Below are 17,198 nucleotides of genomic sequence, written 5' to 3' on the forward strand. Positions count from 1 at the left end.
AGAAGCGTCTGAAGGCTGTGGGTGGTTGGTTGGTAGATGTGAAAGGTCACAGAGTAATTTCCAGTAGCCAGGCTCAGAGGAGGGGGATGAGCATGGACGCCAAGAAGGGGAGGTAAAAAGAAAATGTCCCTCTCAGCTCTAGCAGCAGGAAGAGCCTGCTTTCCTAGGATCTTTAGGAATTATGAAAAATAAATCATGAGAAATTAAAAAAAACCCCAACAGAGTAGAAAAAGAATAAAATTATCTAACACCTCAGCTGCACATCATTATAGAGCTGTGGCTTTTCATAGGCGTTACAGTACGGCAGCCGTCCCCACCACCACGCTCAGTACGACGGATCAGTAATTGTTTTCATACACTTTAATTAGAAAAACTCAGATGGCTATGAATAATAATGGAAAAGAGAGACTTTTGCACTTGAAAGGTTGAAGTCAATCAAGTGTGAATGACGGCAAAAAAGAAAAAAAAAAGACACCAATTCATCAGGCCTCTGTTGTCTCGCCGCGTCTTTAATCATAATTCCTGATTGGGATTCAAGAAGGCAGTAAGCAGCGGTTCTTTGTCTGCCTTCACCTTCCGTCAATTAACTCTCCCCGAAATATAATCATCAACCTCACATGCTCCTCTGCATCTTAATCTGGGGCTCCAAACCTGTAAGTCTTGCCCTATATGTGTTTAAGTAATTACCTTTATCTACCTGCATCTCCACAGCCACCATTCCTTCCCTTCCTTCCATCTTCCCTCCACCACAGGGAAAAAAAAAAGGAAGAAAAAAAAAAGGCTGTGGTACATTAAATTGCTACAGGCACAAAATTCCCAGAGGCAAACAGAGAAAAAGCTTGGAAAAAAGTGCAGGGAACTAGAAATTCTGGGTATGGATGTGGGAGCTGTGGTGGTGCAGCCATGGGCGGGCTGGCCCTGGGGAGCAAACCACTGGAGAGAAGGCACTGGTCAGCAACTGGACCCACTCTAGTCCTCTGTCTCCATCCAGGCTACTCCTGGCCCTTTCCTACACAATGATCCAGGGCGGGACCCTCTGTCCTTGCATCCCCATGGACCAGCCTCAGGCAGGTGGCAAAGATACAGTGAGTGCAAATGGGCTGCACCCAAATCACTCTGCACTGACAAGGAATTACAGACTGCCTTTTTTGAAGGGTTTGTCCTTTTACTCTGCAAAAACATCTCAGGACACGTCATTTCTTTGGACCTGTAGAATTCACCTTGCATGCTGAGGCTGCTTTTCATATAAACTACGAGAGTGGGGGCATGATGGGGCAGGAGGGTGCAGTGGACCACGGCTCCCAGGCAGGTGTCACAGGACCGGGCTCTGCGACACAGCATTTTGTACTGCAGATGTATTTCATGGCAGTGACAGTTCCAGGGACTGAAAGGAGTGTGTTTATCTGGAGCACAGCCCGTGTTCGTGCGGCTGTCAAATGCTCTCCACCCCTCTCTCACCTGAACAGGTGATACCTGGTGTGTCATTCTGGCATCCCTCCTCAGCCTGGCAACCTCTCCCCTCCTCAGCCCCTGTCTCCCCATTTCAATGGCTCTAACACTCTTTTACAACAGCAACACATCAGTCAGTGAGAGCCAGTACTAAAACACAACCCTCCAGCTGTGAGTTCAACAAATGTGGTTTGCCACCTCCCTTCCCCTCTTTATACCTGTTCTTTGCTGTCCAACACCAAACCCTATCCCCTGTGTGGCCGCAGCTACCATCTCCTGGCCCACAGGTCACCAGCAAAGCTCACTGCAGCACAGCATCTCTGTCTCAGCCACCCCAGACCCACCCCTGGGCACAGCCTGAGCACCATCCCCTGCAGCTCCAACACCTATGATCCCTCTAAGTTCTCCTTCTGCTTCCACACAGAAGGTCCTTAGAGGAATGGAAGTTGGACAAGCCTCTCTGCTTCCAAGAACCCCTCCTTTTGGGTGAAATTTGGATCCCCTCAGCAGATAAAATGTCCATATGATTATGAGATCCATGGAGAGGCAGGTGTACCCCGCTTCAGTGGCCATTTTTGCAGACACAGTGGCCCAGTGAGGACTGTTTCAGAGCACCTGAGAGCTGATGGGCCAGGTCTCCTGCCTCCCTGCTCCATCAGTATCCACACACCCTGTCACCCCTCTGCAGAACAACCAGTGGGCCCACTCCTCACTGGTGACAACCTCCAGCAGTGACATGCACAGCTCCAGCCACCACTGGATCTACTGGATTTTTAACAACCAACCGCAGAGCTGCTTGTGTGCAGGGCTGGAGGCTCAGAGCCCAACACCCATCAATACAACACCTGCATATTGCTGACATGTCCAAAAAATTCCTCCTGGCTACTGTGAGCAGGCAGCTCCTCTCACACTGCACCTGCCCGTGCTGACTGTCCATGGACACCAAACAAGGAGACAGTTACCCTGAATATAGCCCAAAATGCTGAAATCATGCAGCTCTGAAAAGAAAACCTCTAGAAGAGGTCTGAGGAGATACATCACTGTCCCCATGTCTATGAAACCAGGGGAATTACAGACAGGAGGGAAGGTTCCCCACCAGACAAAGGAGGTAATTTCCATTACAAAGAGAGAGAGAGGGTGCTGGAGTGAAAAGCTTCATTAGACTCCGAGAGGCAAAGTGATGGCAGTATACCAAGGTCACTTCTAATTTAGACCATCTAATTGGCAAACATGGCTCCAAATGGCTATCATCTCACAGGGCTCAGAATTAATGAAGCCCGATTATTTTCATTACCTTCATCCGAGATGGAGAATGAGACACAGAGTGAGAGGGAAAGGGGGGAGAGGGAGGGGGCGAAAAGGAGGGAGAGAGAAAAATTGAGTGACAGCAGAAGGGAGAGAGCAATAAGAAAAGACAATGAGAAAGAGGGTAAAAATGTAAAGATAGCAGGAGGGGGAAGTGAGATGGTAGGGATGGGCAGGAATGACTCCTGGAGCAAGGGAGAAAAGAAAAAGATGGAAAGATGACTGGAACAGTGGGAAGATGCCCTACTGAGGAAGAGAAAGCTGACAGCAGAGATGATGAGACAGAAATGTGCAGAAGGATATGGCTGGCAGCAGGAGGAGGGAGAGCTCCCGCTCCCAGAGGCTCTTGGGAAGCCATCCTCTCTCCCGTCTCCCAGCTCCAGCCCATCAGTCCTGTCAGCAGCCTGCGTGGGCAAGCTGCACTGCACCCCAGCACAGGCCCTGCAGCCCAGCAGGGGCAGAGGCTGTGGTGGGAAGGATGGTGCCTGTTCCTGCTCAGGAGGCCGAGACACCACAGAGAGAGACCCTGGCCACGTCCACGGTGCAGCCCCAGGGAAAGGAAGCTGCAGGAGACGGGGGGCAGCGTGTGCCCCAGCCCCTGTCCCCGTGAGGCACGTGCTCCATTGCTCAGGCAGCCCCGTCCCCGCGCTGGGGCCAGAGGGAGGACACGGGGGTCCCGGGGGACAGCAGCCCGGCTGTCGCTGGTGTGGGAAGGAGGGAGCACGGAGATGCTGAGCCGAGCAGGAGCCGTTGCCATGGCAACAGACATATTAGACACTGCAGGTTCCTGAACGGCGTCTGATAAGGTGTTATTAACTGGAGCCTCCTCCAACGCCGAGTGCAGGCGCTGCGTGGAGAGGGACCTGGCTCTCAGTCACGGCCCTAATGCCACGGCTGCCCCACTCCCAGATGGATCCCCGGGACAAGGAGCAGAGCTGGGGCCCTGCCACGCTGCCGTGTTCTGCACAAACCACACTCAAACTGCTGTCACAGAATACAAAATGACCCACCTTCTTCCCCCCGTGCCGTGAGACCTGGAGGGGGAGAGGCAACCCTCACCCTGTATGTGTCTCTAGGTGCCAAAGGGAAGAAAGGTGGGAAAACCAGGAACACACATGAGGATGAGCACCATGGCTGGCCAGTCTCTGCTGATCCTCACAGAGCCCTGCGGCCCTACTCCAGCACTGCAGGTGGGCTCACCTAAGGGACTGTCCCTGACCTGCTCTGCACAATGTCCTCCTCCCATTCCCTCATATCCTGGAGGACACAGATATGCCTGAGGACAGACCAGCCCAGCACTCCTGCTCCACACCACACATCCTGCCCAGGCTGCCTGTCTGTGTCAAAACAAACCCCTCCACACCAGCACGACAGCCACCCCAAACAAACTGGTTACACCCACTGGCCTAGGGAAGGGCTTGGCTTCTGCTCGCTGCTCTTAGAAAGCCAAAACGCCTGCCATCAATGCAGTTAAAAGGTGAACAAGGGCTGTTCAGAAGGTATTTACACACTGGAGCAGCACCAATGAAATGGACACAGGTCACAGAGGCCGTGGTCTGTGGGACAGGACAGCTCTGTGGCCCAGGTGCTCAGGCTACATCCTGAGAAGCCCTGAGGGGACAGACAGCTAACAGTGCAAAGCAGGAAGATAAGAGCATAAAGGCACTTAGGGAGTGGGAACTGCAACAGGCTGCCCAGAGAGCCTCTGGAGTCTCCTTTCCTGGAGATACTCAAATGTGGACACTATCCTGAGCAACACGCTCAAGGGACCCTGACTGAGCAGGGAGGTTGGACTGGAGCAGCTCCAGGGCTCCCTCCCAAGACTGCTCCTGATTCCATGATTGTGACTCCTGTCTTCGAGAAGGAGTCACAAAAGGCATAACACAATCATTAAAACTTAAGGGAAAAGACCCTTAAGTCTTCCATGTCCAGCCATCAGCCCAACACCACCACCATGTTAAACTGTGTCCTCAAATGACACATCCACATGATTTTTTAACACCTCCAAGAATGGTGACTCCACAGCTTCTGTAGGCAGCCTGTGCCAGGGCTTTCCAACCCTTTACAAGAAGACATTTTCCCTAATATCCAATCTAAACGTCTCCTGGTGCAGCTTGTCCTCTCGTCCTGTCACTAGTTATGTGGGAGAAGAGACCCACCCCACCCAGCTCCAACTTTCTTTCAGGGGGTTGTAGAGAGGAAGAGTGACAGAAAGACAAGAAAACTGTAAGAGAACAGCTGGGCCATGCTGTGTGTGCTTGCCCACGAGATATCACAGGAGTGAGCTGGTGAAGAACATCAGTGTTACAACAAACACCGTGTTATTCACCCCCGGTACCAGGAACTGCCAAAAAAGGGAGAAAACAAGCAGAAACAGGGTGCAAGGAAAGAAACACAAAGAGGAAGAACTGGCAGGAGTCAAAATAAACACTTATTTTGTATACTTGATAACAAGTTCTTAAATGAAGACACAACCTTGCATCAAATATTATACCAAAGAAACAACAGGGAAAATTTATCACATCAGCTGCTGCATCTTCCAGAAGCTTTTGCACAAGCTGCCATCCCAAGCGCTGACCTCATCAGGTCAAGGAAATTGTATTTATCCTGATTTCACAGGGAAATCACTCAACAGTTGAGCTTCACAGGGCTCAAGCACGGGACACAACACACCAAGATGCAGCAAACCGTGACGGCAGAGCTCTGACAGGTGGAGGAGCTGACCACCACAGCAACTTTCTGCTCCTCAGCTCTGTGGGGCTGGCAGTGGACACACTGGGATGGCAGCAGCCTTGCCTGCCTTACACAGCCACTCACCGTCATGATGAGTTTCTCGACGCAGTCGGGTGACACGCTGTGCAGGTGGGTGAGGTGCAGCTGCAGGTGGATCTTGTTGTTGAGCATGTCCTGGCAGAGGGGGCAGCGGAGCATGGGCTGCACCGAGTGCTGGGTCATGGCGTGCACCCGCAGCCGGTTCACGTCTGTGTTGCTGTACTTGCAGTATGGACACTGGTACATCTGCGGAGCACACAAACCAATCACACAGCTCTTCCACGTGCTATTTTCCTCTCTTACAGCCAGGCTTTAATAATTTGATGCCTTCTACCACCAGTTATCTCCTTTCATCCTCTTTCTCCCATTTTATTTTTTGCTTCTGGCACATTGGAAACACATTACCTGCACAGAGAGACGGGTTCTTCTCCCTTACCTGCTCTGATTTGGTCTCCTCTGAAGTTTTTGACCACTTAAAGGGGAGAGGCGACTCAGAGCTGCTGGGAAACGGTATCCGCTTAGAGGATGCTGGAGGCTCTGTCAGCTCCTTCTCTGGCTGGCTGGCTGGTGCTGCAACAGAAAGCAATTAACATCAGGACACCCCAAAGAGGCCTAGGTTGGACAATTTCCATTTACTGCTTGGCAAACACCCACAGGACTTGGAGGAGAATGAATCTGAGGACTGACCTCTGTCCTGCAACACAAAGCTCACCAAAAACAGTTCCTCCTTGCTGATCTCCCACAGCAAGGGAACGGTGTCACTGGTGGCCAGAAGCAGAAAGACCTCAGCTGTTTCTAGGGGATGCTTGCAACCTGCACGTGAAGTAGGGCCTGTGGCTGCACTGGACACACAAATGCTTGGCCAGATGGCGAAGGACCATGTGTCACCTCCAGGAGCAGCTGGACTTACTGGGTAAGGTAGAAGTCATACCCCTGTCTGAGCCAGGACATTCCACATACAGACACTCTGAAATGCATCTGCCCTGGAGAGGGCTGGTGGTCGTGGCTGCCAGCCCAATCAATGGCACCCGAGCTGGCAGCAGTGGTGCTGCTGGGATGGCTCTGCTAGCTGAGCCCATGCCTCCAGAGGAATGTGCATATCTGGTGCTTCCTAGCACATGGTCCAGCCAAAATCCCAATTTTGGCAGGACCTTGCTAAGGGGACCCAAACACTCCCACTGTGATAAGCTAAGAAAAGGCCACTTGATTCCAGCCAAACAGAGAAATGCAAATGAGCCCTAAAGTCAACAGCAAAACACTCCACGAGTTGTGGCACTGGGAGAAGCACATCCCTGACCTTTCTCCTCCCCCGAACCCTGGCTGCCTTCAGTACATAAATTTGTGGGACATCTATTATTTAAAAACTGTAAGGACAAGTATATTATACACAGCCCCCGTCTCCTCCTCCCCGAACACACATTCATAACGGTACTTTAATCTGTCTCGAATCGACTTCAAACCCATTTCGCCCTTAATGGGAGTTATTCATTTTCACTTGAAAGGTAATATCTGACAGCTGGATATTTAATATGATGGATCAGCTGCCGATTAACAAGGCGCTGTAGCATTCTCAGGCCAGGCCCCCATACTCTTCCCCCTTTCTCCTACTCAACTTGTGAACCCACTGGAATCTGCTCCTTGTTTCAGATGATAACATCACGAGTCAGATCCCAGCAAACTGCTTCTTTCCTAAGACCCTTCTGTGCACTGGCATGAGCTGCATTTCCAAACCCACCATATCACAGTGCAGAATGCAATTCCTGTTTCTAACTACCTTCCCTGCCAGTCCCCATCTCTGCATTCAGCTGAACAGAGGCAAAGTAAGTTCTGGAAGAGGGAAAACAAGTATTACAAACAGGTAACAGTACTGCCAGAAGAGGCAGGGATTAGAGGATTTGATTTCGGACTGCTGACTTTCTCCTGGTAGGCTTGTCCATACTGAATGGGCTTGGAAGTGATCTTGTTCCCCACAGCACTGCTTGGCTGCACGCCTGGTGCTCCATGCCTGGCTGGGCAGCAGCCTGCATGCGTGTCCAGTCCTGGCTGTACCTGAAACCCAACCCCCAGGGCTCTGCTGTGCTGCCAACACCACAAAAACATCCAAACCGGGAGTGGAAGGAGCCTGCAGTGTGAGTGCTGATGGACAGACACCATGACAGACCCTGCTCTGCCCCTACAGAACGACGGGCTGCTCCGCTCAGCTCACCGCTTGAACCGAGACTCTCCCTGGCCTTCAGAACTGCAAACGGCTTAAAGAAACCTGCAGGGCCACAGCTGACCTTCCTTGTTTCCTACAATGAACGTGCCTGGAGCATTAGGAACACAGCACCACTCTGCTGCTCCTCTCCTGGGGAATACAGTCCCCCAGAGGGTTTGGGGAGGAGACGCCACCACCAAGAGCCAGCACTGGTGGGTGAAGGATCACCCACCCTGCCTTAAAATGCCCTGCCCAAGCCCTGTGTGGTGTGAGTGGCCCTTGTCAGGAGCCTGATTGCTGCTGACACTGTCCAGTCCTCAGTGTGACCCTGGACGCTGACCTGCCAGCCCCCATCAGGCTGCTGGTGTTGAGATGAGCAGCTGGAGACCCCAGGTCTGTCAGGGTGGTCTGGAACAGCCACCTGGGTCCTGCTCTGGACCTGCACTGGGCAGGGATGACAGTGACAGTCATGGCTTTGGGTCCCTTTAGACATCTCTAGGTGGTGACTGTGGCTCCTGTGTGGTTCACAGTGTATCCCTGAACTGGGAACTGGGCACTGGCAGCTGCTCATCAGTGGAGTGCTTTTGGATGCAGTGACTGAATTCAGCCCAACCATCAGCTACTCCAGACTGCTGAGTATCAGGTCCAACCTTGGGAGTAACAACAGGGTATTTTCTCATCTCCTTTCTACTGTGAAGCAGCCTGCTTAGAATTAGTAACAGGTAATTAAAATGTACCATCTCCTAAGTGTCCAATTTCATTAAATCACTTGATCCAACCCCATAACCTTAATCCTTCAAAACTAGAATTACTGATGATTGTCCAGACCCAAGAATAACTGATTTGTTGCACACAGGATATTTATTTTAAGTATTAGTTTTTGAGTTGATAGCTCAGCTGGGAATTTTAACACCAAGACTGAAGTTTATTGTTGATAAACAGTCAAATGCACAAAATGACACATTCAGTCCACATCACAGATGATCAGAGGAATTAACAACTCTCTGCTACCAGGAGAAATGAGGACATGGCTTGGCGTCTGCCTGCAGAGTTCTTAGCATAGCCTGGAACCTTCTGTCTGTGCACAGAGGACAGGACAGAATGTCCTGAGCTCAAAACGTCCAGAAGGCCACGGCCTTGAAGGGCTGAGTGACACTGGAACACACAGAGACAATACCTGTGCTGTGACCATGGCCAGCATCTTGCTTCCAGGTCCAGGCCTTGCAGGGCACAAAAAGGAATTTGGTTTAAAGTATGATGCATGCCTACATATCAGATAGTATTGTTACTACTTTGACTCTTTAAATGGATTTAGTTCAGATTCACTGACTTAGAGGGAGACCTTTGTTTCTCAACAAATGTCCCCTAAAAGCTAAGTGTGATGGGGCCGGGCTGCCACAGCACTTCTGGAGATCTACTCATCTGCTGCTTTTCAGAGGAGGAGGAGAGATCCTCCCTGGGTATATTCCAGAGGTGAGATGGGCACTTCCTTGCAAGTGGGGGGCTTTCCATTGCTGGTTCCAGAGGCAAAGCCAGCACGGATCCCCTAAACTGCTGCTCTCCATGTAGGTGGGAAGGAAGTCACCACCCACCTCCTACCCATCAGATTCTTTTAGCTAAAGTATCACTGACAGCCCCTTCATCTAAACTTCCATCTCCCAACCAAGCAACATAATGGAAAAGCCAATTAAATGATTATTAATTCATGCTGCTTTCCGTAAGCCAGAGGTTCTCATCGCCCTGCATTCCGTAAACCAGCTTGCCACTTGCCCTAGAAATTTACAGTGGGGTTTCTGCTATTGCCATTGATTTAAACACCAACAGCCTCCAAAAAACTCCTTGCCATAAAGTCCAGCCGCTGGCCTGGGAAAGTTCTCAGCAAGACCAGGGAACTGTGCTTTCACTGCCTGGTGGAGAAATGTGTTTGGTGGTGCCTCCTTCCTCAAATCACCTCAGTGTGTTCTTGGAGCCATCACTGAGCACAAGTCCTGGGACCAGTGGAGCTGCTGTGCCACACAGCTCTGTGCCAGCAATGCCCAAGTCTTCTGCTCCCTGTGCCCCTACAGCACTGTGTGTCTTCTGAAATCCAGGGCCAGATTATCCATTTCATACATTCTCCAGAAAGTGCCCTGAGGCAGGAATGGCCAGAGCCCACAGGGACTGAAGGGCATGGGGCACCCAGCACTGCTGCAGCACTGCTGCCTCCTCAGTCACATACAGAGCACTTCCTCCCCAAACACTGTCTGTTCAACTCCCCATTCCCTGGAGGAACTTCTGGTCCAATCACTGGACCAATCTGGTCCAATCACTAGCCACACTATCAGGCCTGTGCACTACCTGTTGCTCTGCAGCATTTCTCAGCTCTGTATTTGACAGTAAATCAGCTAACAGGCAAATGCCCCACACTTGGCACACTCTGCACTCGTCCTCACTGCTGCTTCACAGCCCCAAAAATGGCCAAATAATTTGTTTTTCTAATGCTGTGTCATACCTTCCCACCTGCAGAGAGTATCCACAGCTGAATTACTATTAAATATTCATATCCAGAAGCTCCAGCCAGCACCAGACTTCCCTGCCTTGCTCCAAATGAACACGAAACACCCATCAGATGCCTCTGTGAGGTGCCAAGCAGCGCCAGGGGCTCCTGGAGGTGGCCTTTGCTTGGCACCACAGACCTCTCCTGCAGTACCTCCAAGGCCACCAGAGCCCAGCATGCCTGGAGCTCTGCTGGCTGCTGCATGGAGCCACCTGGCCCAGCCATGTTTCTGGGCTGGAGCTGCCACCCAGCAGCCTTTTGTGCTTCATATATCCTTGAAAAAACACAGTTATAGGCAACTCCCCAGTCCTTCTCTCCCATCCCCTCTCCAGGTTTCCCTGGCTCAGGCGCCAGTGCTGAGTGGCTCCGTCATGCCCCTCGTTCTCTTCCTCCCAGCCTCTCAGGCCCCCAGAACATCCCAGCCATTAAGTGCTCCACAAATGCCAGATATTAAAAAAAAAAGCAGCAAAAAGCAGCCGGGGGGAGGAGCAGGAATAGATTTCCGTCAGGATGTGCCTGACCTGTTTTTTTCAATTTCAGTAATTAGAAAGGCAGTCGGCCTGTAGGAATTATTCATAAACTGCAGGAGCTGTGCAGTATACATTTATGTTAAACATGTCAAATCCAATTGAAATCATGCCTGCCAGCACCATACTCCATAAACACACTTTTCTGCAACAATTTCCCAGCTCTCAGCAATCCATTAATACTTCCTTTAATAGCAATCTACCACGGATTCGAATCAGGGACGGTCCATTGCACTAATTGCTCTGTTAGGTGAGCATCATGGACTTAAAAAGAAAAAAAAAATCATTAACAAAAATAAAAGCCCTTCAGGCCAGTCCTCCAGAAAAACTTCATTTCAATCTGTATTTTAAGAAGACTTTGTTTCTTGTTTTTGTGGAAAACCCCTAATATTCTTCATGTACCCAACTGACAGTGCATTAAGGAAGCCTCTGGTAGCTGGGTTACTGCTGGTGATGGCTTCTTCATCAGAGACATGAACCAGCACCACCCAAAACCAAGAGGCCTTGTACTGCCATGAGAAGGGTTTCATCTGAGTATCCATCACCTACATCCTGCCTTAAAAACGGAGTTGGGATCAGCCACGATTCCTTTCCCCCTTGCTGGTTTGCTTGTGGTAAATCTCACATTAGCCATGACAAGATGATGTCTAATACTGAGTCATCCGGCACACAGCATCTCCCTGCTCCAGTGTGGAGGCACTGCCATCTTCCAGAATGTTCCAGAAACCACAGAGCTATCTATAGAAATCAAGATCCAATGAGTCCTTCAATGGGATGGAGTTTTCCTCATGTATATTTGACTGAAAATTATCACCTAAAAAAATGTTTCTGCTTCACATTATTGCAATTTAAAATAAATACAAAGAATGAATCATTACATGTATTTTGCAGTTGAGACATTTTGACAAGTTTACAATGAAAACAGAGTTTTTCTCCTTGGTGCTGACACTAACCCCAGCACAGGCTGCACCTGGGCTGCACCCACCACAGTGCAGACCCTCACCCCTGGGCTGGGGCAGGGAGATGGGCAAAGCAGCTCAGTGGCTTGTTACAGATCTTGCAAACCTTTAGGAAAATGGAAGAAATAAATCCCCTGTGTGCAGTGAGGAAACCTAAGCACAAAGGGGAGTAAATTGCTGAGGAACATAACGATCAAATTGCAGGTGGTGAGCAGCAAAAAGGTCTGGCCCCCTTCCCTTTCACATGCCCCATCACTGGCTTTCAGCCCACACCTCTCCTGCCCCCATCTCCATCTTCACAGAGTCACCTGGCTCAGAGGCTTCTCTGGAGGTCAGCCAGTCCATCCAAAGCAGGTTAGACTGAGCCTACCTCATTCCTGACAGCAGCTCCTCTAATCTTCTTGAAAGACCTCTGAGGAACCTTCCCAGAAAACTCACTCCTGTGCTTAAGCCACGGGCTGTACAGGAGGACTTTTAAAAATTTGTTATCTAACATCAATCTTTCTCTCTTCAGTGTAAGCCTTTTGTGTCTTGTCTGTATCCTCAACATGGAGAACAAATAATTTCCTTCCTTTCAGAAGCATTTCATGCACAAGACTTATCTTGTCCTCCTCTTTGGTCTTCTTTTGGGTCAAATAAGCCTGTTCATTCCATTTTCTCCTCCTGACTGATGTTGCTCTGTTCTGGGTTGTTCCTGCTGTCTGGGCTTTCTGAAATTGCTGCCCAGCCTCCCCAACACCCCAGCTCAGGAACTGAGAGCTTTCCAGTACTAATGAAACCCACCAATGGTACAATACTGTCACCTACACTGACATCTGTGCTTCATTTCAGCCTGCCCTGAAAAGTGGCATCCAAAGCCTTCCCAAAGAGACACTGACTCCAAACAGGACCTTCTCCACATGAAGGGAAATTGGGTCGTGTTGACATGATTTGCTCTTGACAAATCTGTGTCGACTGTTCCTCATCTCATTATCTTCCCATCAGCACTTACAAACAGTTGTTTGGTCAATTCCTGGGAAAATCTGGGGCAGAGATGGCAGGTGTACAGTTCCCCAGCCACTCCTTCCATCAGGGACAAGCCCCGTGTCTGTCCCTCGATGCACCTCCCCTCTCCTCTGCACAGCACAAGGGAGAGCAGCTGGCAGGTTTGGGATGCTGCAGGCACTGTCTGCCAGCACCCAGGTACAGCACAGCAGGTCAGGGACAACCTCCAGCAGCACCAAGGGCTCTGCAGCCCATTCCCTGGTAGCTGGGGGACGGGCTCCCCCCATGCTGCTGCTGCTGACACGGGCTCTGCTGCTCTGCTCAGTGAGGGCAAAGAAGGCTTCAGAATCAGTTTGGGATGGGAAGGAACACACAGAGCAACCTCAGCGAGTGCAGCCCACACTGAGAGCCCACAAGGCCCAGCTTGCTCCCTTCACCACTAGGACACACTTTCCATTGACTGAGATTACAACTGTCCAGGTCAACTACCACATTCCATTTTGGGAAGACAATGTACGGCAAAGTATCTTTGGGGCTCACCAAGAGGCAGCAGAAGGCTGCCTGGAAGAAGGGTCTCTGTGCAGACTGAGGCATTGCACTGACCAACACTGAGCCTGCCGACCAAATGGGATCTGGAGCCAGAACTGCTGTGTCCTGGGCCAAAAAAAATGAATGCCACCTTTGGCACCTCGGGTTCTGGACCCAGGCTGAAGTGGCCAGCAAGGGCCAGATGAGGGTGGAAGGTGGATGGCCCTCTCCAGAGTGGGACAATCACCAAAGGGTTCACGTGCTGGCTGCTGGCAGGAGGGGTTGTCCTCTGCCTCCTCCTCCTCTCCCAGCTGTTGGTCCCCATTGCCCAGATCTGGTCCCAGAGCACCCATGGCCCAGTGCCAGCGTGGGGCTCAGGGTGGGGACACATGGGCCACCACAGCTCAAACTACTGAGAATGTCAAGAAGTTACACCCAAAGCCTCCACAGAGGATGACACTTATGTCACGCTGACGCTGCCACTTTGTGGTCAGCCAAAAAGGAGTTTGTGGACCACGGTTTTTTCCACCTCTCCTTCCTGGATTTAAAGCAAATGGACCAAACACCCCCTCAGCTAAATCACAGAATCATACCTGTCCATTTACTCTGGTCCTTGTCCCCTCCACTCTCTTGCTCCTTGGCAGGCTCCTCAACATCGCCAGCTGTTTCATTGGGCCCTTCCACATCTTCACTGGGTTCTTCTGAAACAAGAAAAGCAGAAAGTGTGACACAGACATGGAAGGCAGAACAGAAGTAGCTGCCAATGAGTAAGAACAACAGCTAAGGCTGTGCACAAGTGTTGGGTGGCAGGTATCAACATCATCCAGTGTTCTCCCAACACACCTGCTTATTGGTCAAGACAGAAACTGTAAAGAACTGAGAGATGAAGACAAAATGAAGAACCTTGCTTACTTCTGCCACCTGAACTACTGAGGTACCCTAAGGTGTCATGTACAGTGACATGGTTGTCTACAAAATAAGCTTCTACCCGGCCACATCAGGGATAAAAGAAGCATCAGTGATCAGAGCTTCCAGCACCTTCAGCCTCATCCTTCCTCCTCACCCCATCTCAAGCTCTCTGGAGCCAGTGACAGGTGCTGTACTGACCCTGGTCACCAAGATGCCAGAGTCCACTGCAGACATGTGACATCCCTCCTGCTCAGACCAAGCTGGGAGCAGCCTGATCTGCTGCAGACAGGAGGCACAGCAGGAACACACTGACAGTCCTGCCTTCATCCCAGGCAGGGGGAGAGCCTGCAAACCCAGGCAGCACCATGCAGGTGCAAAGGCACGGAGGAAACACTTGGTGAGGTGCTGAAAGCTCAACAAAACACAGAGCACCATGGTGCAGCCCATAATAACACCATGGGCACAGAGTGTGTCAGCCTGGTGTGGGGCAGCTCCAGTCCAAGGCACCCTGTCAGGCAGGACACTGGGAGAGAGAGCTGTGGCTGCCAGATCCCCTACACTAGGGTCTAACAGCCCCATTATCATCTACTATTGTGGGTATTAATGTACAGTCCCTGAAACTGATAGGGGTTTCCCCATCACTGGGCTAAAAAGGGCACTTTTAGGCTATTACACCCATTTTTAGGCAGGACAGTTTAGAATTTTAACTCACATTATCTGGTCATGGTAAATCCCATGAACTATTCTGAGATTTACCTGAGCCACCTAACGGGTTCAAATACCAACCCCCATCCTCCTCCTAACAAAGACAGGACTAGAAATTCAGATTAAAAATATGTATTATCAGCTTGCAGATACTCAGTAGTACCCTTTGAGGGTATGACAGCCTGGACTGGGCATGAGAGGGGAGATGGGTGGCAGCACTGACAAAGGCATCCGGCACGTAGAAAGACGTATCACTGGTGGAGGGGTGAGCTGGGCAGCCTGCCATGTGAGCCAAGTGCTCAAGTTTGCTGGGAGAAGGGCTCTGAAACCAGCAGCTGGGTTCACATTTCAGAAATTAAAATTCCAATCTTTTTTTCCACTCTGGGGAAAAAACACGACAAACCATCCCCAGCCCAACCTCACCACCCTGGTGCCTTCAAACCACTTCACAAAGGGCAAGGGTGCCCCTTCGGCTGAGGCAGCTGCAGTGGAAGCAGATTTTAGCTGGTTTTATTAAAAACCTTTGGTAATGGGTTTTTATATTTAATTTAAATCATCATTTTTACCATTCTCTGCTGGCTCAGATGCTCAGAGCCCCCCCTGAACAACATGAGGACATGGCCCCCATAGCCCACTGCCCCACTGCACAGCCCCAGACCTGAGCCCCCAGCCCTGAGTCCCTAACCCAGAGCCTCCAGTCCATAACCCTGAGCCCCCAGCCCTGAGCCCCCGGCCCTGAGCCCGTAATCCAGAGACCCTGGCCCTGAGCCCCGAGCCCCCAGCCCTGAGCCCCTAACCCAGAGCCGGCAGCCCCCAGCCCCCAGCCCCAGCCCCTAACCCAGAGCCCCCAGCCCCTAACCCCAAGCCCCCAGCCCTGAGCCCCCAGCCCTGAGCCCCTAACCCCGAGCCCCCAGCCCCCAGCCCCAGCCCGGCTGAACAAAGGGCGCCGGGAGCAGCGGCACTCCCAGCTGCGACCCGGAGGTGTCAGCATCGGCATGGGAGGAAGAGGAAGGGCGAGCCAGGCTCAGCCGCTGTCTGGGCTCTAACCTGAGCATGTGGAAATAATACGTGTCTTCCAGTGTGCTGTCTGGTTCGAGGGGAATAAAATAGGACATTCATAAGCAGTTACACCATCTGTCTTTATACCATCATCATCATCAACAAGGGAAAAAATAGCTCTTTAAAATGGATGAAAGCCCAGGCTGACAGTAACCGGAAAAATGTGAGCTATGAATACCAATAATGGGAGAAAATGATTAAAAAACAAGGCTACAAACAGCAAGTCCCCAGCACGGCTGGGGCTGCAGCTCCTTGCCTCCATCCACCACCAGCCTGGACTGAGCCCCCACATCTCTGCAATGAGTACTCCACAGTTCTGCACCAGGAACACTCCCCTCTGAGGACACAGACTGCCCCTGGCTCAACACCCTCTGCTAGGCAGAGGGCAGGGAGCAGATCCAGCTGCAAATCCTCCTCCTGCTCCACCCTGAGCTGTCTTTTTTCTGAAAAGTAGTTTTTCTAAAGCAGGATGGGAAGGGAGCAGAATCTAAGCCATCTACCCAAGGAGGCTCTGAACCAGCTTGGGTAGGTCCTCGTAGCATCCCTGCTCAGCTCCTTGCTGCCAGGGCCTCTGGCACAGAGCCCCGGGAGGGGAAGCACTAACCCCATCTGCCTCGTGATCCCCTTCCAGCAGACTTCTCTGGAAGGCTGAGGCTGCTCTGCCCACCAGGCTCAGTCTGGCCTGTGGTGCAGCCACCAGTGCTCCCACTGCACCCAGGAACAGTGGGGACAGGCACCCCACCCCTGAGCTGGCTCTGACCCCTGAGAACCTGCCTCCAACGCTCACACCCATGTCTGACCCAGCTTCCACCAAGCAGACCCCAGCACTGGCAGTAAAAGCAGCACAGCCCCTGCTCCTGAAAGGTCTATGCCCACGCTCTCTGGAGACAGCTCCGTGGTTGTTGAGCCACAGTGGCAGCTCCATGGAGCAGTGCAGGTCTGGAAAGCAAACCCCTGTGTGAAGGCACCCAACCATCCATCCCCTGTACTCCTTTGGGGCATCCCTCTCCGAGAACAAGGCCAGCAGCACATCTGGTAGGGAAAGGTCTTCTCCTCCCCTCAATCCCCTGCACGCCACAAGGAGCTTCCATTGCCACGGCAAGCTGGTGTCCCGCTGCACACGACCAGAGCCCACCACTGTCCTCATGCAATGGCCCACAGGACCCACTGCAGCAGTGTGCAGACCACCCCAAGACCAGCTCCTGAGACTGAAGGAGCAGTGCTCAGCAAGACGTAGGGAACTTATTCCAAACCACCATGACCTTTTC

General features: G+C 51.5%; 1 protein-coding gene across 1 annotated transcript in view; it reads right to left on the reverse strand.

Moving 5' to 3' along the window:
• ZFHX3 (zinc finger homeobox 3) overlaps positions 1-17,198 on the reverse strand; it is a 122,691-nt gene that overhangs the window by 12,437 nt on the left and 93,056 nt on the right. The window contains exons 5-7 of the mRNA XM_066327370.1: positions 13,851-13,958; positions 5,963-6,096; positions 5,572-5,772 (exon numbers count right to left, since the gene is read on the reverse strand). Coding sequence (XP_066183467.1) covers positions 5,572-5,772; positions 5,963-6,096; positions 13,851-13,958 — 443 coding nt within the window. The remainder of the gene's footprint in view (positions 1-5,571; positions 5,773-5,962; positions 6,097-13,850; positions 13,959-17,198) is intronic.

Source organism: Sylvia atricapilla, chromosome 12 (genome assembly GCF_009819655.1).
Source record: "Sylvia atricapilla isolate bSylAtr1 chromosome 12, bSylAtr1.pri, whole genome shotgun sequence".
Classification (NCBI taxonomy): Eukaryota; Metazoa; Chordata; class Aves; order Passeriformes; family Sylviidae; genus Sylvia; species Sylvia atricapilla.